This window comes from Muscardinus avellanarius, assembly GCF_963383645.1.
Source record: "Muscardinus avellanarius genome assembly, chromosome: 11".
Taxonomy (NCBI): domain Eukaryota; kingdom Metazoa; phylum Chordata; class Mammalia; order Rodentia; family Gliridae; genus Muscardinus; species Muscardinus avellanarius.
In genome coordinates this window covers 98,464,680-98,486,862 of record NC_137797.1, presented here as the reverse complement: position 1 = coordinate 98,486,862, position 22,183 = coordinate 98,464,680, and the positions used below count along the sequence as shown (strand labels likewise).

General features: G+C 46.4%; 1 protein-coding gene across 2 annotated transcripts in view; it reads left to right on the top strand.

The window, feature by feature from the left end:
* The window catches only part of ANO2 (anoctamin 2), a gene marked incomplete at both ends in the record, with an annotated part of 335,860 nt that overhangs the window by 306,499 nt on the left and 7,178 nt on the right, over positions 1–22,183 (top strand). For both annotated transcript variants that reach the window (XM_080706316.1, XM_080706315.1), the window contains 3 exons: positions 12,663–12,815; positions 13,181–13,233; positions 15,608–15,789. In XM_080706316.1, the coding sequence (XP_080562442.1) occupies positions 12,663–12,815; positions 13,181–13,233; positions 15,608–15,789 (388 nt within the window). The remainder of the gene's footprint in view (positions 1–12,662; positions 12,816–13,180; positions 13,234–15,607; positions 15,790–22,183) is intronic.

The window sequence follows — 22,183 nt, the reverse complement described above, 5'->3', positions numbered from 1 at the left end:
AGGCTGGGGAGACCTGTGCGGGGCTGGGGAGCTGGAGCTTTTGAGGGAATCTCCAGTATCAAACCCTTTGCCTGAAGAGCTTGCTAAGAAGGGCTTCAAGGGGAGCCCCATCCCCCATCTCTGAGGGGAGAAAGGCCAGCCCCCCGTAGTGCATGTGGCGTTCCTCAGGGCTGCCCCCCACGGTGGGCCCCCCCCCCCAGGCTCCTTGTGGCAGGCCCCTGGCAGCCGGCTAGGGCTCTCAGGTCCTGAGAAGGGATCCTCTGGCTGCCCTTTAAAACTCTGTCGTGTGTACACATCACATTATCTTTATCCACCCCTCTGTTGAGGGGCAGCTGGGCTGGTTGGGTAATGTAGCTGTTGTGAATTGTGCAGCTCTAAACGTGGGTGCCCATGTGTCACCACCGGCCCTGAAGAACAACAAAATTGTGCCTTTTGCAGGAAAATGGACAGAACCGGAGACAACATGTTAAGTGAGATCTCAGCCAGACTCAGAAAATCAAGGGCCACATGCTTTCTCTCATAGGTGGAAGGTAGAAAAAAAAAAAAAAAGGAAAGAAAAGGCACCTATGTAAATTGGAAGAGCCAGATAGAGTAGTGAAGGGGGCAGGGAGGGTACCAGAAGGGAAGAGGTCAAACCCTGGTATGTGCCCGCAGGAGCATATCACTAGGAATCTATCATGGACCAGGAGGGAGGAAGGGACTGAGACAGGAAGTAGAGGCAGAGAAAGATCAAATGATGGCATGTGCGTATATGAATAGATTGCTACAATTCTCACCGTCATGTGTGATCCCAGTGCACCAGTAAAACCTATTAAAAAGAGCCAGCCTGGTGGCCCACGCTTGTAATCCCAGCATTCAGGAGGCAGAGACCCAAGGATTGCCATTTGTGGACAGCCTCAGCTACTTAGTGAGGCTCTCTGTAACTTAGACCCTGTTTCAAAATAAAGAATAAAAAATAGGGCAGGGGGTGTAGCTTGGAGGTCGAATGCCCGGAGTTCCATCCCCAGTATGGCCAAAAAAAAAAAGTATTAAAAAGAAAAGAGAAAGCTCACAGCAGAGCTGCAAGCTAAGTTCTCTGGGTAGGAGCAGCAGTTACATGTTTCCTACAGTAGAATTTGGCAGGAAAATATAGGGCCCAATTTAATTCTGTGAGCAGGAGTTTATAGTGACAAGTTCCCAGATGAACTTTTTGATAAGGTTTTATCGCCACCATGTCTAGATAAGTAAAGGATCCAGTTGTCAGTTGTTCACACCAGAAGACCGAAGGCCTTTGTTCTTGACGTCTCTGATTCACACTGAAGCTCTGTGAGGGCAAGGTTCCTGTCTTACCCGTCCGCAGCACTTCACTTCAGGGGCTGATATCCAGTGGGTGCTTCACCAATGCTTGCGAGAGAATCAAGGAATGAAAAGAATTTTGAAAAGTGATTCTACAGAGAGGATCTTGAGGACAAAAGACCAGCTAGGCCCCGCAGAGCTTCCCAGACCCCATTGCTGTATTGCTTTCTTGGGGCCACTCTACCCCACCCCTTGTGGTTCACAGACTCTTTATTTTCAAGTGTGCTTGTGGTTAGTGAATGCTACTCTCCTAAGAGCATATCTCTGATGGCAGTATCAGTAGATAAGCTTATAAAATGATCTAAGTAGTTCAGGAAAAATATCCCAAGTTAGTCATCCCAAGTATATTGTATAGCTTTGTAACAAATACCCCAGCGTCTCAGTGACTTGCAACTGAGAAAGAGAACAAAGAAAGATGGAAAGACCTGGCTCTGGGGGTTACTGAGGACCCACCCTGGAATGAAGGAGCAGAATGGATTGACACTTCTGATAGAGGGGTGACTTAAATGACACCTAAGATTCCTTTCAACTTGCAGTTCTTTGGTCATGGATGGTAGGGACCATGCTGGGTAAATTCCAGATTCCCAACAGATGCTGCATGCCAGTGATGAGGTATTTCTGAGTACCTGCAAAACCATCAGCACTGAAGCCCACACTTTCTGTGACGCTGGGCGCCAAGCCTGTGTGCTATAAGCCAATCGCTCAAAGAACTAGGAAAATCCTTTCCCTGGGCCATCCTGTTTATTCGAACTGAGTCATTCCACTGGATAATTGGGCGCCTGCCACCTTCTTCAAATGGCATTTAAACACAGTTCAGACGGGATCAGGGGCTTGTTCCAACATTTCTGGGAAGTGGGGTGAGTCTCAGGTCGCTTGTCTACTTTTGCTCTTGAGCATGCGTTGCTGGGCATTTCCTGTATTGGGGTCCCTCCTTCCACGCATGCTTAAGAAAGAAATAAGCAAGACTGTATCTGGATGCTACACCCCTAAATGTATTACAGAAAAAGATTACACAGAAGGTGTCTGTGGTGTTGGAGGAATGAATGAGTGAGCAGAAGAATGAGTGAATGAATGAACGAGTGGGAGGTATCCTTTAACTTAAAACTCATGAAGAGCTATACTTCTTCCCCATTTCTTTTCTTACTTTAATGACCAGGAATCTCAGAGTGAGCCTAGTCACTCCACCATTATCTCGTGGCTCCCCAGAACTCACCTATTTATTTTACCCTCTTTTCTGTGCTTTGTAAATTTTTTTTTTTTTTTTTTTTTTTTTTTGCGGGTCTGGGGATGGAACCCAGGGCCATTCAACCCCCAAGCTACACCCCTGCCCTATTTTTTATTCTTCATTTTGAAACAGGGTCTCACTGAGTTGCAGATGGCCTCGCTAAGTAGCTGAGGCTGTCCTCCGTGAACTGTGATCCTCCTGTCTCAGCCTCCCGAATGCTGGGATGATTACAAGCGTGTGCCACCACAAATGGCCTGTAATTCTCTTTTTATAAAATTCTATAAACCTTAGGAATGGATTGTGGCTTGGGAGCTTTTTCCTGACTTGACTCGTTTCTTTGCCCTTCGGATCCCCTGGCTGTATGACCCCAGTCCACATGGGTGGATGGGAGGAGGGAGGAATGCCTGGCCGGCATGGACAGAGCCGGTCCTTGCATTTGTTCGTTCGATAAGCATTCACTGGAAGTGAGCCAGGCTGTTTGAAGTGAGGTGCATCCAGAGATCTTACTAGCTCAGCTCTCCCTAGTTTGATGGCGGAGAAAAGTTAGAGCCCAAGGGGCCTGGAGGATTTGTCCCGGGGTGCAGTCACCTTGCTGCTTGAACTGCTACTTCCGGCCTGCCTATGGCCGCTGTGACTGCTAGGGGTTTCTGATCCGTTGTGCAAACTCCATGCAGGTTGAAAGGGAATTCCTCATGTTGTCTTTCTTAAGTAGTTTGTGGATTTTGATCAGTAGAGCAGGAAAGATCTTAACTACTAACCATATAGCAAACCTCTGTGGCTCAAATACCTCTTTTCCTTGTTCTTCAAGTCAGGCCTAATGGTCACGAATTCTATGAAGTTTCCTTGATCTATAGGTGAAAGCGAGTTATTCCTGCCCAGGGCTCCCTAGCACCCTGTTACTGCTTCCATTTTTGTTCTAACTCCTTGATACTGTCTTGGCCTGTTTACATGTCTGTCTTCCGGACGGCATGCTTTGAGCTCTTGGGAGGATAACAGAGTGATCTATTTGTCTTTATCTGTTTTGTGTTGTTATAACAGAATACCCACGAGTGGGTAATTTATAAACAGCAAACGTTTATTTGGCTTTTGGTTCTGGGGACTAGGAAGTTCAAGGTGCTCCAGCACCTGCTTTCATGATGCGTCATCCCATTATGGAAGGCAGAATGGACCTACGGGCACAACAAGCCACTCTCACGGCCATGGTGGTGCACACCCGTAATCCTACTTGGGAGGCTGGGATGGGAAGATCCCAGGTTTGAGGCCAGCCTCAGCAACTGATCAAGACCCTCGGCAACTTAGTGTAATTCTGTTCAAATTAAAAAATAAAAGAGGGATAGAAAATTAGGTCTGTAACTTGGAGATAGGATGTCCCTGGGTTCCAGGGGACCTTCCTCTTGAGAAAAAAATCTGCTCTTGCCAGATGTAGTGGTGTATGCCCATAATCCCAGTACTTGGGAGGCCAAGACAGGAGGATCACAGGGTCAAGGCCAGCCTCAGCAACGTAGCAAGATTCTGTTTCAAAGTTAAAAATAAAGAAAAATGGGCTCGGGGTGTAGCTCAGAGGTAGAATGTCCCTTGGGTTCAATCCTCAGTACCAAATAAATGAACAAACAATGAATAAGTGATAAGCCCACCCCCATAATCGCTATTCTAGTCTTATGAAAATGACATTATCCAATCATGCCAGCCGAGACCTCAGAACAGAGTCACCTCTTAAACGCCCCACCTGGAAACACTGCTGTGGTAAGGATTCCATTCTAACACAGGAACTTTGGGAGATTTATTCAAACCACAGCACTGATGATAATCTTTGTTTCCCAGCAAGGAGCATGCAGTTCAGTATGTAGAATGAGCCCAGTAACTCCTTCTTGAATGAATGAGTGAATGAATAAACGAATGAACGGTGAATGGCGGCCATCGGGAGCTCTTAGAGTCCGTCAAGCTTCTGCTGTTTGCCCAGGCTCCTGAGGCCCAGGCCGAGGATGCGGCGCGTGATGGTCTCACTGTCTCTTTCTGTCAACTCTGCCCATCAACACTTACAGTTTCTTTTTTAAATGCCAGACACTTAAGTGCAGAACATAGTTCTCTTGCTTTTAGGACAAGAGGATCGCTGGGCACAGCTGAAATGCAGGCTGACGAACTAGACAGCGATAGCCTTCTCTAGCTGTGCTTTTCTACTAGTATTTCTAGAACTGCACTGCTTCTGGCAGAATCCTATCAGAATCTGCCTCCTACGTGAGAAGACAAACAAGGCAGTGTGTTCCATGGTCATTCCCGTGCCTGGCGCATAAGTGGCTCCCAAAAAAGAGGATTTGTTTTTTTTTCAGTACTGAGGATTGAACCCAGGGGCATTCTACCTCTGAGCTACACCACCAGCCCTATTTTTTATTCTTTATTTGGAAATAGGGTTTCACTAAGTTGCAAAGGGCCTCACTAAGTAGCTGAGGCTGCCTGCGAACCTGCAATCCTCCTGTCTCAGCCTCTGAAGTACTGGGATTACAGGCATGCACCACTTCACAGAGCTAAAAGGGAGGATTTTTAAGCCTCCAGTTTTTAGTTTCTTTAAGTAGATTGCATTACTTTTTTTTTTTTTTTTTTTTTGGTACTGGTGATGGAACCCAGGGGCATTCTGCCTCCAAGAGACACCCCCAGCCCTAATTTTTTTGGGAGGGACATGTCTGGGGATGAAACCCAGGGGCATTTGACCTCCAAGCTACACCCTTGCCCTATGTTTTTTTTTTATTCTTTATTTCGAAACAGGGTCTCACTAAGTTGCAGAGGGCCTCACTAAGTAGCTAAGTCTGTCTGCGAACCGCAATCCTCTGGTCTCAGTCTCCCGAATGCTGGGATTACAAGCATGTGCCATCACGCCCTGCTCTCCCAGCCCTATTTTTAATTCTTTATTTTGAAACAAGGTCTCACCAAGTTGCTGAGAGCCTCATTAAGTAACTGAGGCTGGCTTCGAACCTGTGCGATCCTTCTGTCTCAGCCTCCCACATACTAGGGTTACAAGCATGCACCACCACACCTGGCTTAGATTGCATTACTTTTTATGAAACTACAAAAAGTGTTTTGTAAAAAAGTTATAATCATTTTCATCAGAATGAGATTGTTTTTGCTCCAATGTTTTTTGAAGTCTCCTGTACAAAGGACAGCGATGAGAGTTGCCGTGTGGCGGTGTGGATGTTCCCTGTCTTTGGCAGTCCTCATCTTGATTAAATGCAATGCATTCCATTCACATATTTTAGTTTTTTTACTTTTGCATCTTGCAGGTGTGAGTTTCATAACTGGCCAAAATGAAGCTGATGTTCTTGGAAAATATGTTTTTGAGGTGATAAGGTCCTGGAGAAGATGCTGAGGATTCAGAAGAGCTAAATATGGTCCCTGGTCTGAATGGATCATCTAGTGTGTGGTTTGAATAAACAGGGTGGGAAGGAAGAGGAGAGGAGAGGAGATGCTCACGCCCCTGAGTCCACTTAGGCGTGGTGGCGCACACTTGTCATCCCAGCATTCGGGAGGCTGAGACAGGAGGATCGCAGTTCACGGACAGCCTCAGCTACTTAGTGAGGTCTTTTGCAACTCAGTGAGACCCTGTTTCAAAATAAAGGGTATGAAAGAAAGAAAGAAAGAAAGAAAGAAAGAAAGAAAGAAAGAAAGAAAGAAAGAAAGAAAGAAAGAAAAATAGGGCTTGGTGTGTAGCTCGGAGGTAAAATGCCCCTGAGTTCTATCCCCAGTACTTCAAAAAAAAAAAAAAAAGAAAAAAGAAAAAAAAGAAAGAAAGAAAAGAAAAAGAAAAAAGACGAAGGAAGTTTAAGTTCAGAAGATGAATATTCATTCACTTTGCAAAATAGCAGAGAAGTAAAATTAAAGAGAGTAGTGGCATGTGTAAAGGTTCAGAAATGTACAACTGGCTGGGAATGGTTGAAAAGCAGGCAGAGTTAACTTCCAACATTCCAGCTAAATATTAGCCCCAAGCACAAAACGTGCCCTGGGAAATGAGTATGGAGAAATAAGTTGTGGTTAGATCACAAGGGGCCTTGAATACCAGGTGAAGGATCTGGACCTGATGGTGTGCGTGTGCGTGTGTGTGTGTGTGTGTGTGTGTGTGTGTGTGTGCATGCGTGTGTGTGTGTGTATTATGTGTGTGCACACACACACATATATATATTTGTATGTGAACATGTAAACAAAAGAGTGGATGTTTTCCTCACTCATTTCAGCACTTTCACACATTCAATTTTAAATCGAATGGGTGAAAATTCAGAGTTTGCTCCCAAGGACATCTTTCCCCAGCCCCGCAGTCCATTCTTTTCTGCCTGCTCTTGGGTTCTTCATTCTTGAGCAGACTGTCCTGGGACGTCTTTGCTGGCTCCTGCCTGTATTGTTTAGCCCACACCTCCTTGTTATTCTAACCTAAGCCCAGGTAATCACGATGATTTTAATTGCCTCCAGCGTCAGGCAGTAGAGGGCTGGCGGTTATTTTAGAAGGTTCTTGGCTACTGGAGAGAGAGAAGAAAAAAACCAAGGGAGTTTGTGCCCAGAAGTATTTCCAGGCTTTATGCTTCCAGTTCAGCATTTCTGCAGCTCTTTGCAGCGGGCTTTGTAAAGATTTAGTTGAAAAATCAACTTACGGATTCTCCTCTAATTGGCTTGGCCAGGTTTAATCTGCTATTGGTCAGGCCAAGCTGGCTTCTATTATGCAGCCCGCTGAGGATTTCCGGCGTCGCTCTTATCCTAATGGAGGCTTGCTGTTTTTAGAAACAAACCCTGGTGTTGGTGAAGGCCGGTATCATCGTGTCCTGTGAAATGAACCCAGAAGGATTCCCATCTGATACAGCATTTCAGACCTTTGACTGAAAGGAGCAAGCCTTGGATCTGGCATTGGCGTGCTAGTGGGTTATGGTTTTATGTCTTTTTTTTTTTTCTCCCTGAGATTAAAACAAAGCTCGCCATTTGTTTCTGCCTTTCTGGAGCAAATCCTGGAAATGCTCAGGGTACCCAGCCTGCGCGGGCACCACCTGCAGCTAGGGTACAGCGGCACAGAGGAGGAGACAGGAGCACTGTCCTGCGGGTCCAGGATTGCTGGCCTCCACTTCCGAGGCTGTCCAGTGCTGACCACACAGACTGAGTCATGTCGCACAAGGAAGGAGATGAGACCTTTTGTTGTGGGGTCAGAATCATTGACAGGAAGTACTAGCGTGCGTCAAGCCAGCACCGGAAGATGACGTGTTGAGAGAAGAGGGACGACAGAGAGCTTGTGTCTGGAGAGTTAGTAATGTAAAAAGGCAAACAGTCAGGACGCCCAGCGGTGCTGGGTCACTGCTGATGCAGTTCATAGGAAAGGGAGGGGGCAATGGAATGTCCCATTTCCCCATCGTCACCCAAGGGTGCTGGGCTGCTTTTCTTTTCTTGCATGGTACTGGGGATTGAACCCAGGCCTGCATGCATTCTAGACCTCTGCTATGAAGCTACATCACCAGCTTTTTATTATTATTATTTATATATTTATTTATTTACTTATTATTTTTCAGTATTGGAGATTGAACCCAGGGGCATGGTACTATGGAACTTTACCTTCAGCCCTTTTCATTTTTTATCTTGAGACAGGGTCTCACTCATTCTCCCAGGCTGGCCTCAAAACTGTGATCCTCCTGCCCCAGCCTCCTGAGTCACTAGGATTATAGGCGAGGACCACAGCACCTGGCAGGATGTTGGCTTTCGGAGTGCCATTTGTTGAGTGTAACGGCGGCTTCTGTGTACATTTACTGTACACAGTAAACTGCCCTTTCCACTTCCACCGATCTTCTTGCCAAACCCTGCCTGAGGCTTTAGAGAGCTTGCACAGCCCTGTCAGAGGAAGTGACTTATAATAAGAGCATATTTCCCTATTAAGCTGAATTCATTAAAATCAAGAAGACCGACTTTGATGCCAAAAATACAGCTATATCCATATAGGTACTTAAATACAGACATGCGTTGTACAGATTTTAGAAAACAAACGCAACATCTGTTTTGTTTTTCACTCCAAAGTGACCCCTTAGCAAATCCTCATATAGAAGACGCCATAATAGATCCTGCATTTTGAACTGTCTCCAGGAGCTTGTTTCTGAAAATTTCTCCAACTCTTCCTGTCCCCATTGGCCAGCCAACTAGCCAAAGGCCCACTTTTTTTAAAATTAATTAATTAATTAATTAATTATTTGTTTTTTATTGGTGTACTGTAATCATACATGATATTGGGATACAAGATTTGAGAGGATATACAAGCACATATCATCCAATTGGCCCTCATCCAATCCCCATCCCATTCCCTCCCCCTTCCTCGATCCCATGCTTGATTGGTGATTATCTTTGATACATTTGTTTACGTACCTCCTGAGTTTTAAAGAGGTTCCATCCTCCCCCATCCCATCCCTTCTGAGTGGTCACCTTAATTGCTTCTCTAGAGGGCCCTTTCTGTAACTCGACCTCCTCCTGTTACCCCTTTCCTCCTAGATTTTGCTAGTTAGGGGAAGCATCTGGCTTTTACTTTCTGTGGTATTTCTCTGTGCATGCAGCATTGCAAGTTCCGATCCCACTCTTGACGGCCCCTGTAGAGGTATGGCCACCTGGAGGACTCTGATCCCGACCTCGCTGGCTCCAGCACTATCCTTGCCTCATTGGAGGCCTCGATCCTGGCCTTGCTGGCCCCCACACCAACTTAACCCCTCGGCTGGCTCTGATCCCAGCCTCAGAAGCCCCAGCACCAGCCTTGCCTCACGGCAGGCCCTGAACCCAGTCTCGCTGGCCCGCCACAGGCCCAACCCCCCGGCAGGCTCCAATCCAGTCCTCGAAGGCCCCAGCACCGGCCTTGCCTCATGGCTGGCTCCGATTCTGGCGTCGCTGACCCCGGCACCAGCCTAACCTCTCGGCAGGCTCTGATCCAGGCCTCGGAGCCCCAGCACTGGCCTTGCCTCATAGCAGGCTCCAATACCAGCCTCGCTGGCCCCGGTACCGGCCTTACCCCTCAGCAGGCTCTGATCCAGGTCCCCAGCACCAGCCTTGCTTCATAGCAGGCTCTGATCCTGGCCTCGCTGGCCCCGGCACTGGCCTAACCCCTCGGCAGGCTTCTATCCTGGCCTCAGAGGCCCCAGCACTGGCCTTGCCTCACAGCAGGCTCTGATCCCAGCCTTGCTGGCCCTGGCACCGGCCTTACCCCTCGGTAGGCTTTGATCCCGGCCTCGGAGGCCCCAGCACTGGCCTTGCCTCGTGGCAGTGTCCGATCCCGGCCTCGCTGACTCTGGCACCAGCCTAACCTATTGGCAGGCTCTGATCCCAGCCTCGGAGGCCTCAGTAGTGGCCTTGCCTCATGGCAGGCTCTGATCCCAGCCTCAGAGGCCCCAGTACTGGCCTTGCCTCATGGCAGGCTCTGATCCTGAGCTCTCTGGCCCTGGCACCGGCCTTTCCCCTCGGTAGGCTCCAATCCCGGCCTCAGAGGCCCCAGTACCAACCTTGCCTCATGGCAGGCTCCGATCGCGTCCTCCCTGGCCCCAGCACCGGCCTAACCCCTCAGCAGGCTCCGATCCTAGCCTCACTGACTCTGGCACCGGCCTAACCCCTCTGCAGGCTTCAATCCTGGCCTCGGAGGCCCCAGTACCAGCCTTGCCTCGCGGCAGGCTCTGATCCTGGGCTCGCTGGCCCCAGCACCACAAAGGCCCACTTTTGACAAGTCTGAGCCTTCTAGTCCAAATGCCTTGCCACCAAATGTCACCTGCTGCTTTGAGCCTGCATTAAAGACAACAGCATTAAAGACAACAGCAGCGGACAGAGCTGTATGAGCAAAGTCAGGGATCCACTTCTGTGAGTCCAGCAAACTGTCAGATTAAAAGCAGTTGGGCGGGTTCTCTGTGTAGTCCATCTCTCTGTTATTTTTGTTTATTTATTTTGCAGTAGTGGATATCTCAGGCTTCATCCTACCCCTTTAAAGGTTTTATCTTGAGAGAGAGTCTTGCCAAATTGCTGAGGTTGGCCTCAAAGGCACAGTCCTCTTACCTTCTAAATAGCTGGGATTACAGGAGTGTGCCAATGCACCTAACTCCCGTGTGTATTCTCTTCTGAAATTTCTATTGCAGTTGGCTTATCCGTGTGTGTGTGTGTGTGTGTGTGTGTGTGTGTGTGTGTGTGTGTGTGTTTTAGCTGGATATAGGATTTCAAACCTTTTCTAAGAGGACAAAAATCACAGCATTATAGCAAATCAGACCAGTGGGAAATTTAAACCATTCCATTTAACTTATCACTGACATCATTGGAGCAGAAAGGCTTGAACAAAGGCATATGGCTGGTTAGACAATATCTGGGTCTATAATTTGGGTCTCTTGATTGTCCTTCAGGGCTTAAACCTTATGTTTGTGTCTGTTTAGTATATAAGTATGTAGTATACATGGCAACCATCTGTATCTGTCAGTGTTTATTCCAACCAGAACAAAATTACACATAATGCATAACATCATTGAACAATTATTAGGTGTCAGACATTGCTCTAAGCACATCACACTTGTACCACTATTTACTCTTATGAGAAACCTATTAAGTGGGTATTATTATTTTATTATCTCAGCTTATAGTCTGAAACACAGAAAGTTTAATAACTTGCCCATAGTATGCAGGAAGCTCCAGTTTGACTGTGGCTTTCCTGGGACTCAGTGTCCATCAGCAAGTATGTCCTGGGCTCCGAGTGGCTGGAGCCCTTGCCTTACCAGTGGGTGAAAACAGACACGTGAGTTGGTCGATTGCCGCAGCACATGGAGGTGACTATGACAGAAGCTTGAACACAGGACGGAGGGTGTCAGAGGAGAGGAGGAGGCTTCACCAAGGGGGTGGCATTGAAGCGGTCCTGGTGATGCATAGACATTTGCAGGTGGAGAACTGGTGATTCGCACAGAAGAAGAGAAGGGCCAGCGTGTCAGAGAAAAGTCCAGAGCATGAGACAGGAGCAGGGTGGTTGTCGGGGAGATTCTGGAGATAAGGCTAGAGAGGCAGGTGGGAACAGATTGTAAAGTACCCATATGCCCAGATAAGGAAATTGGATTATATTTAATAAGTAGAGGAGAACCCATAGAAATTTTTGAGTACACATAGGATAGAGTCAGAGGACGGGCTGTCTGCTGGAGGCGTGGGAAGACCGGTGGTGAGGGAGGCATGGGCCAGGCTGGGCCCAGACACCTCCCAGCCGTCTGACGGCCCCCAGCATCCTCACGCCGTTGCTGTGGCTCTGTATGCTCTCTCTCACTCAGGCTTCTTGACGCTCTGCAGGCTTATCCTTCTAGAAGGTGCTTAGGTATTCAACATGGAGATTTTCCCACCCAGGGCAGAACTGAACTCTGCCTCCTTTGATTCTCCTTCATCACTAGCACCGCCTCCTGTCTTTTATGGAGCACATTAAGAAACAAATCTCTTCCCCTCTAAACCCAGATCCTCAAAGCAGGACCTGACCTTCACCTCCTGAAATACTCGGCATAGTGCCTGGCATTTAGCAGGCTCCCTATAAGTGCACAGTGAATGAACACATTTTCTAGACAGAGGCAGTGACTACAGTTAAAGAATCCAAACGTGGGAGGGCTTTTAAAGTTCCATCAAGGGTTGCAGACTATAGCCCGAGGGCCAAAGCCAGCTGGCTTTATTTCCTGCTTTTGTAAACAAAGTTTTATTGGCACACAGCCCAACCTCTGCATTTATGGGTCATTGATGGTTACCTCCATTCTACCATGGCACCTGTGTCTTTGTGACAAAATTCACAAATTTGGGCCCACAAATCCCAAAACAGTTGCTATCTGACTCTTTCTGAGTAAGTTTGCGCATCCTTGAGTTAGACAACCAGGATTAGTGTGTGGAGGACACCGGCTGTAGTAAAGAGAGTCAAGATGTTTCCTATTCGCTTATCTCCATACTCTTTCTAATCCAGAGTTTTGCTCCCAAGTGACAGCAGTGACCCATGGCCTGTAGGTGCTGGAAGAATCACCTGTGGATGTGGTGCGGGAGGAAAGGGGAGAGCCTGGGGAGAGAGGGCGGGGGGCTGCGGAATGGGGAGACTGACACTGCTGGTCACACTCGTTCGCTCTCCTAGTCATCCAGTTTGGCTTCGTCACTCTCTTCGTGGCCTCCTTCCCCCTGGCCCCTGTGTTCGCCCTCCTCAACAACGTCATTGAAGTGCGGCTGGATGCAAAGAAGTTTGTGACTGAGCTGAGAAGGCCAGATGCTGTGAGAACCAAAGATATCGGTATGGGCTCCACTTAGAGGCCGGAGGGCCCAGCTCCTCCCTGCCCGGCTCTCCCCACCAGCCCCAACTATGCCAGCCAGGCATGGTGGAGGCAGGCAAGGTCCTTGCCTTTATCTCTTCCAGTTTCTCATCTTCACATCTCGAATGCAGGGAGGTCTTTGGAGGCTGCCTTATCGACCTCAACCCATCCCCCAAGCTCCCAGACAGGGGACCACCTAAGCCTTTCCAGACAAGCCTACTCCTGGTGGTGGTGGTGGGCGGGGGCTCCTCTGGTCACTTGCTTACAAAATGTCACCCTGAGCAGCATCTTGTCATTGCTGGGCTGTGGTGGGAGTGAGCCAGACACCCTCCTTTCTGTCTTCCAGGAATTTGGTTTGACATTCTCTCCGGAATCGGCAAGTTCTCTGTTATCATCAATGTAAGTGCCTTGAGGTCAGGACGCCCTGGCTCTGGGGGAGGTGCTTTCGGATGGATGGAGGGACTGAGTTCTTCAAAGCAGGAGAGCAGGCCTGGTTCCCTCCCGGCCCTTTCCATTTGCAGCTTTATTTAAGACAGCCTCCTGGTTAATGGGGCCTGCATGCCTTGTAACTCATAATGCTGTCACCAGAGCTGTGCAACTTCAGCTTTTAATTTCACTAAGAGAGAGAGAGGTAATTATCCATCAGAATGCATACCTTGGCCTTAAGAGTCAAAATCAGATCTTTCTCCAGAGCCAAGAATAATGAGGAAAGAATTCAACATATCTATCCATCTCTTTCCTTTCTTTTTCTGCTCCAGAGTCAAACAATACCTGGAGCATCGCCCAAGCTGCAATTCCTAATTATGGCTGCTCCAGGTTGTCATTGCAAGGTCTTAATTATCCCCATGGACTGGGGCACTGCGTAGATTAAGACGTGATGTGGAAGGAGCGGGTCCTACCTGTTGTGACCTCCTCAGCTGCCTTGCCAGACATGTCTGCATTGCAGAGGAAATCCTGCTGGACCTCAGCCAACAGCCCCTTTGCTTTTGCATTCTGGATGGACGGTGGCCAGGCAGGGCCTCCTGTTCCACCTCCTAAGAAAATATCAGCCAGCCCAGTGCACATCAAGAAAGCCACGATCCGTATTTCCTTGACAGAGAGAGGGGGGGGGTGATTCTAGCTCTGACCTAATTAGATGCTAAAAACACACAAAATGATTGGAGAGGTGCAAGGAGAAGCATCCGTCCAGTGCATTCTGAATGTTTTGAGGCAGGAAGCACACATCTTGAAGCTAAGAAATAAAGCAAAACAAGTCAGCAGTTACTTAGAGCCGTGCCAACTAGTAAAGAGGTCCTCAGTGTTATCACTTTCCGTCTGTACCATGGAATGACACGAAGCTTTACTCCCCTGACCTAAGGCTTGTTTATGCATCTGCAAAAATGGGCACAAGAACAGCATCCACAGGACAGGTGTGGTGGCACACACCTTTAATCCTAGTATTTGGGAGGCTGAGAGAGGAGGATTGAAAGTTCAAAGTCAAGCTTCAGCAACTAGGTGAGGCCCTTGGCAACTTAGTGAGATCCTGTTTCAAAATTTTAAAATAAATAAATAAATAAGGCCTCAAGGTCGCTTGTGGGTTCTCTCTCTCTCTCTCTCTCACACACACACACACACACACACGAATAGCGCCCACCACATAGGATCACTCTGAAAATTAAATGGGATAGCCGGGCCTGGTGGCACACTCTTGTAATCCCCGTCCTTGGGAGGTGGAGACAGGAGGATCGCGCAGGTTTGAAGCAGCCTCGCTGGCTTAAGAGACCCTGTTTCCAAATAAAATAAAAAATAGGTCTGGGAGTGTAGCCTGGAGGTAAAAGGCCCCTGGGTTCCATCCCCAGTACCACCAAAAAAAAAAAAATTTAAATGGGATAAAGAAAGGTCATAATCAATGCTCAGTAAGTTGTAGCTATGATTATCATAAGTGTGTTATTCATTCTCAAATATGGTTATGACCATCTACACTACATAGACTTTTAAAAAACACTATCTAAACTACATTTTTAAATGGGCTTTAATTGTTGGTACAGAACACAGTATAAACACCTGCCAAAAAGATTTAAGATTTTCTTTGCAGAAAGTATCCTGCGTTCAATCATGTGATCATTCATTTGTCATCTGGTTTGCTCCATAGACATTTATTAGAGCACTTAGATATGCCAGATGCCACGTTGGCTACGCATGGCTCAGCAGAATCTACTCCTTTCCCCTGTGTTTCACTTTTCCTGAGAAAAATGGATAAGAGAACAACTTCTGTTATAGCATGTACTATAAAGTGTTCAGAGCTAATGGTCAAGTAGAGGGAACTGTGGAGTCACATTCCTGAACTTGTGGTATTCCTCAGAGGCAGATGTATCTGGCCATTCAACTTTCTTGCCCCTAGTGTTGAAGATGCACTCTCATGAGTGTTGACTTCTCAGAACATCTGCATTCTGTCTGGGCTGGGCCAACAATGATGTTCATTCAGATGTCTTAGAAGTGGATAATGCTTCCCGCACTCAGTGGCTTAAACTGGCTTGGTATTCTTTGCTACAGTGGCTGTAATTTACTCTCCCAACAGCCATCATCTGGTGGATTTACTAACAAATATCAAATATGGAAAAGCCAGGCAAGTAGTAGGAGCTCAGGGGTGGGGAACTGAGCGTGCTGTGTATGGCTCCGTGTCATCGAGAGCAGTACCGCCTGATGCACAGACAGCTCTTCGATCGGATGGACTCTGTGCCATCCCGACAACATCATCTAACTCCTTCTCAGCACCTGTGGTTCTGTTCCTTAGGCTTTTGTCATCGCGGTCACTTCTGACTTCATCCCCCGCCTGGTATACCAGTACTCCTACAGCCACAACGGGACTCTGCACGGCTTTGTGAACCACACCCTCTCCTTTTTCAATGTCAGCCAGCTGAAGGAGGGAACACAGCCAGAAAACTCACATTTCGACCAGGAGGTTCAGTTCTGCAGGTAATCAATCTTGAGCAGGAAGGCCACAGAGGACCAGGAGCAATAGATCCAGCTAATTACCTAGGTGACCTGGAGTTTCATCATTCCCCCCTCTCTCTGTCTCCTCCTCCCCACCAGTTGTTATAAATCAGCTTGAATGAATCAGCAAATGTTTACTGAGTGCTTTTGGCTGGACACTATGGAGTAAACCTAGAACTGTGTAATCTTGTCCTCCTCTTCAAGAATAGGAAATAGCAAATAAATCAGTAATCATATGGAATTTTATGTCTCATGGATCATGATGAGCACAGTGGGTGGTTGGAGAAAGGGAAGATTACTTGGGAGTAGAATGGAAAATATGGGGCTTCCTAGAGGAGCTTCTGGGACTTGTAGGATAGAAAGGGAGAACATTCTAGAATGAGTAAGTCATGGTGATAGAGATGGATTTGGGGATGTTAGATAATCACTTAGGGACTACAGAATATAGTGAGCAAGGATGATGTTTGAGGCATAATAATGGAGAATAATATAGGAAATTCAGTATGCGCAGAAACCTCTAGTATAGTATAACCTAGAACATTGTTGAATCTGGGTAGGACAAAGTGCATACACACTGGGAAGTCTCGAGTTCGGACAGGAATTGCTGTGCGATACAGTAGGAAGGTAGTGGCCTTTGTAGTGTCAGTAAGTGATAGGATGAGGGGCAGGTTTAGGAAAATTGATCTTGTCTCAGAGAAGAAGATGGACTAGAGTTAGGAGGACTCGGGGAGGACCTCTGAGCTGCTGCATCTTGCACAGACCAGGGTGGCAGAAGGAATTAAAAGGGAGAAGATGAGTTATTGTTGTATGATACACTGCAACACTGGTAACAAAGACACTATAGGTATGGGAGAGAGACCGAGTTTAAGATATCTCCAAATCTGGGCTGAAGTCAGATGACTGGGAAGTTGTGATTGCCTTGACTGGGGCAGGGAGAATGCTAACACTACCTAATGTGATTGCACCTGTGATGAATTCGACTTCAATCGTGTTTAAAACACCGGTAGGAAATCCAAGAGACAATCCTAATTCCTAGACCTAAGCTGGAATTCTGCAGAGGCGATTGAAAGCTATGACATAGGGATCATTGAAGCCAAGGAACAGAAACTCTTCACAAATAAGCCAAGGAGGGAAAATGAGGAGGAGAGGGGCAAGATAAATTACTTTCTCAACCCTGTGTACCATGGTTAAATGATTTGCCTTCATCAAAGATCATAAGTATACATTTAAAAAACAGTAACTAAGCCAGACGTGGTGGCACATGCTTGTAATCTCAGCATTTGGGAGGCTGAGACAGGAGGATCTCAGTTTTTAGAAAGCCCCTACTACTACTTAGTGAAGCCCTTTGCAACTCAGTGAGACCCTGTTTCAAAATAAAGAATAAAAATAGGGCTGAGGGTGTTGCTCAGAGGTAGAATGCCCCTGGTTTCCATCCCCAGTACTGTAATAAATAGATAAATAAAATTTTTTTAAAACCAGTTAACTACAACAAAAACAAAAGCCCAGGAGAGACTATTGTGGAACCAGTGTAGGTGCTCACTCAGACCATCCACTATAGTCTTTCAGTTTCTTCATCAAAGAAGTGGTGTATTCTATGATGTTTGCAGCAATGGTGACTGGCACTGTTGTCTTGCTTTTCTACCTGGAATACCTTGGTATCCAAGGTCCGACATCTGTAAGATAGCTGCTTAGGCAAATTGCAAACAAGAGAAAATGATTTGATCTTCCCAACTCGGATGGCTGAGTTAAACAACCCTTACAAATCTATTATTTTAAAAGAAGAGTATCCTGGTCTCAGGAGCAGTAACTTTAGCCAATCAAGAAAAGATGATGAATCAGGGACCAGACCTAAAAAGAGAGAAATCTGAGTCTGCTCTTGCAGGACCCATGAAGACAGTCAGTAGGTTTCCACTCAACTAAACAGGCACAAGAAGTGATTTAACAATATCATTTTTATAACTGGAAGCAATTATGAAAATTACCTTGATGGAGTTCCTTTTTCTACAAAACATTCTACAAAGCACCTGAGGCTTAGAAAGCTGAGGCATTCTCTAAGATTATAGAAGCTTCTAGTAATCTTGAACTAAAGCTCATATCTCCCAGGAGTGCAGGCCTCCATTCTCACACACAGTGGGAAGCAACACCAGTGTGACCTGTGTGAACCTGGGGCTAACACTATTTCTTTAGTTCGTCTAGAAGCATATGTCAGTCCTAGAGCCCACAGGTCTCTGATCTGGCCCCCAGATCATTAGATCCCACTTTGTGGATATGTTTTTCAGATTTAGCAGGGGCTGAGACTGACTTGAATAAAAAGAAACTTTAATAGCTCCCTTATTGAAAGTTGAGGGTGGGTATAATTGTAGACAAAGTTTCATTCAATCAAATAGGTCCAAATCCAATCTTTTTTTTTTTTTTTGTGGTGCTGGGGTTCCTGGAAGCCCTTCTACCTCTGGGCTACACTCCCAGACCTATTTTATACTTTTTTTATTTTTGGAAACAGGGTCTCTTAAGCCAGCACGGCTGGCTTCAAACCTGCATGATCCTCCTGTCTTCGCCTCCCAAGCACGGGGATTATAAGCATGCACCACCACACCTGGCAAATCCAATCTTTCTCCATCTCCCAACTCTATCTACTTCAGTCGATGTCGATTGCATTTTCAAGCTTGCTCCATGTGACTTCCATCAGCTACAGTGAGAAAGCAACGTGAATAGCCTGATTCTGCTAAAACAACAGATTCTTGGGGTGTGAGGTAGTATTAGTACATGTAGTATTATCAGTAGTCCATGCAAGTAGATGCAAGTACAGATCATAGCTTGTATCTTACCCATTAAAAAAAAAAATCCTCTGCCACTAAGATGCAGCTTACCAGGAGGTAATGCAAAGGAAGTATACTTTAGTGTTATTTTTCCACCAAGACAATGTATCTGCAGAAAATAAATCACCCAAAGATCAAACTGCAATGACATTTGGAACATTGATCATTTTTCCTTACCCTCAATTCCAGTGGGGATTACGGGATCATTATGTAAATATGCGGGGACCCGGCTGCAGATTTGTTGGTTCTATAACAGAGAGCAAGACACAGTGCCTCCCTCTGAGAAGTCCAGATGCAGCAGATGAATAAGGAAACAAGCAATTAAATGACAGCTTCCATAACTGACAGCGGGGTAAATGCAGAGAGATGCGGGTGCTTGAGGAGGACCCATTGGCCTAACCCAAACTTAAGAATCCCAGGGGTATTTAGAGGGCGAGGGAACCAGAAGAATAAAGACCACAGAATGGCTAGAAAGATCATCCTGTAGGAACTCCTCATCTATCTATGTGGCCAAGTCAGTCTGACTGCTGGGTAGGATGGTGGTATTGGGGTGTTCCCAATACCACCCCAATGACTAAGGAGGTCCAGGGAGATCACTGTATTCCAGAGAGATGGGGAAAATGGAAGCCAGATTAAGAAAGGGGTGCTCACACTGAGATGTGTGAAGCCTCTCGTAAGGTCATGGGCACCACTGAGGGGATTAAGAGAACAGTGATGAAATCAACCTTTTCATGGGTCTTATCTCTCTGACTACAGAATGAAGACTTGGGTTGCACTGCAAGTAAAGAGTACTTTAAAGTGTAATCAGATATCTAGAGAATAGGGTCAGCATATGACCTAGAAATATTATCAAAAAGGTATACTCTAGGGGCTACATATCCTAGATCAATAAGAATTGTCGATGGGAAATCTGTACCTTAACTGAGTCCTACCCACTAGGAGAGAAAAGAAGGAGAGAATGAATGGAGAGGGGACTGTGTGATGGAGAAACACTTTGAGAATTAGCCCTGGAGCCAGGGTTTATAGTCACTTCCATGGTGGGAAATGAAGTTTACCCTGATTTCCAAGGCAAACAGTGTTGGGAACTCACTGACCCTTCTTATTCTTAGATTTCAGTGACCTCTGGAGATAAATGTGGTCAAATAAAACTAAGGCCTTGGGTCCCAGCCTGGCTTTGCCAGGGACTGAGGTATCTTAAAAAATAGCAGTAAAAGCTAGGACAAGTCTCTGGTTGCCCATTTGAGATTCTGAGACACATTCCCAGAACTTCTTGGAGCAATGCTTGCCCCAGCTATCTAACTGCTCCAGAAGGACTGCTCCATAAAGCAATCCCATGACATCAAGCTACAGGCATGGTTGCGGCCATTTGATAGGGTAGAGAGGCCAGACAATGGCTTGGGTCTTGGCTCCTCTGGAAGGAACCAAAGAGCTCACCAGTGTGGGGCCTGGCAGGGATCTGGTCCCAGATCTCGAGGAGCCCACATGGGCATGATCAACCCAATGGGTCTGTTTGGAGGTGTCGGGCATCCCAAAACAGCATCCTCAGGTGGTTCCTGCCAGATTTTCCAGCAGGGCCTAAGTACTTCCACATCCCAAGGTCCTGTGAAAAGTCTTTGAAGAGGCAAGCTTCCCTTCCCACCCATGGCTTCCTCACATCTGTTCCATGCTGACACCAGAGGTAGAGTCAGCTTTTCCAGGTGTTGGTTTCCCTGATCTTTACCAACCGCTGGATAGACATGGTTCTCATTAGCTCCTAATTGCCTGTACTGTTTTCCTTTGCTACAATGCCAGTTTCGGAAGGCACTTTTAAGTAGCTCAGATGGTATGAAAATATGGTATGTAATTGTATTCAGCATTAACATGATATCCATTCCCACTGGGGCTACTTTTAAAATGTCCTTGTGACCACCCTTTGGCGATGAGAAAAGCATTTACTAACTGATTCATTATACAACTAACACCTTATTTAAAAAGAAAAGTCATTACTGATGGTAGATGACCAACCCCTCAGTGGGGACCTTTGATGAGTTATGGCAGATGTCACAGCCAATGGCCACCTGCAGGTGAGGATGGGGTAGGAAATGGAGACACCTGAGCCAGAAGTCTCTTTTTCCTCTTCTGTACCTCAGTTTTACCATCAGTAACAATGAAGGCTTTGGAATAATAAAGATTCCTTTCTGTTTTGTAGAAAAATTTAATTACTCATGTAATATGTCAACTTGCTCCTTTAAAAACTCTAGACATTACAAGTAAGTGCTCCAACTCTGTGCTTCCTCCAGCCTAACCCTTGCCGGATCCTAGGTATCTTATCAGTAATAACCAGGGTGATGCGTGCATTTTTCCTTGACATTTTTCTATGCATTAGTATATTATGGACTTGTGGAACCTTTAAGGTATTGTTTTGTGGGCTTGTTTAATAAAATATAGTTTGAGTTAAGGGAAGCCTTATTTCTTTAAGTAATGTATAAATTCAACTCCATATGATTTTTCATAAAATTAGATCACTGTTAATGCAATCCTAAAGCTAAAATATACTGTTGACTTTGTACTAGTGTCTCTTATTACTTGGGTGGCTGACCCAATAAATACTATAATTTTGCTCTTCGAAACCCAGTATAGAAATGTGTTTGTGTCACCCTTAATATTGTGAACAGTGACATTCTTTCCAGATAACACAACTCTTGGTTATAAAAGAAATTCTGTGTACATATAAAAGACTCTCCTCTCAGCCTTTCTCTCCAAGGAGAAGCCATCATGTCCCTTTTCAGTGGAAGCCTCCAGAAACCACCTTCACATATACCACTTAGTAAATTCTCAGAGGAATTTCCTTTAACATTCACCCATTTGTTCACATTCAGGGTGAGAGAGCTGGAGCGCACCTACCATGGACTAAGTGCCGTGAAACACATCATGCTGGTTCCATTTGTGGAGGAGACTGTTGTGCTTCAGAGATAGGAACTAACTTACCTAGTGTCTTGCACTTAGTAAGAGGCACAGCCATGCCCAAGTCCACACTTGCTTTTTGATGCTCTTGTTGTCTCATTACTGAAAGCCCCTCTTTCTCAACAGACTCAAGGGGGAACCCTCAAAGTGAATGCTAGGGCCTACAGAAAATACAGGAGGCCTGGAGAGGTGAGGCTGAGACCTAGGAAGGTCTCCAAAACTGTACCCCTGAGGTTAAATCCCTACTTCCCTCTGGAGGTCACAACCAGCAGATACAGGGAGCTGACCAGATATGATAGTTTACTTGGTGCTGTGGAATTCAAGGGGATTTGAAGACCCAGGCCTGGGGGAAAGGCTTGGTGTTGGAGGGCTTTTGACTGATAGAAATGGACCAGAAAGAAGTTCTGCTCCCCTGGTCTCAGGGCCTCCACCCATCAGCCTATTTTGAGCCATTTACTTGGGCATAGGTCCTAAGAGAAGCCCCTGTGGCTGTGTCAGTGCCTGATTCCCTTGGGTTTTCACCAGAATCATGGGGAACTTCCAGGGGCTGGTACTTGAGGGCTTAAGAATCCTCCTGGGAAGCTGTGAGGAACTAGGAACAACAGTCTTTGTTCTCT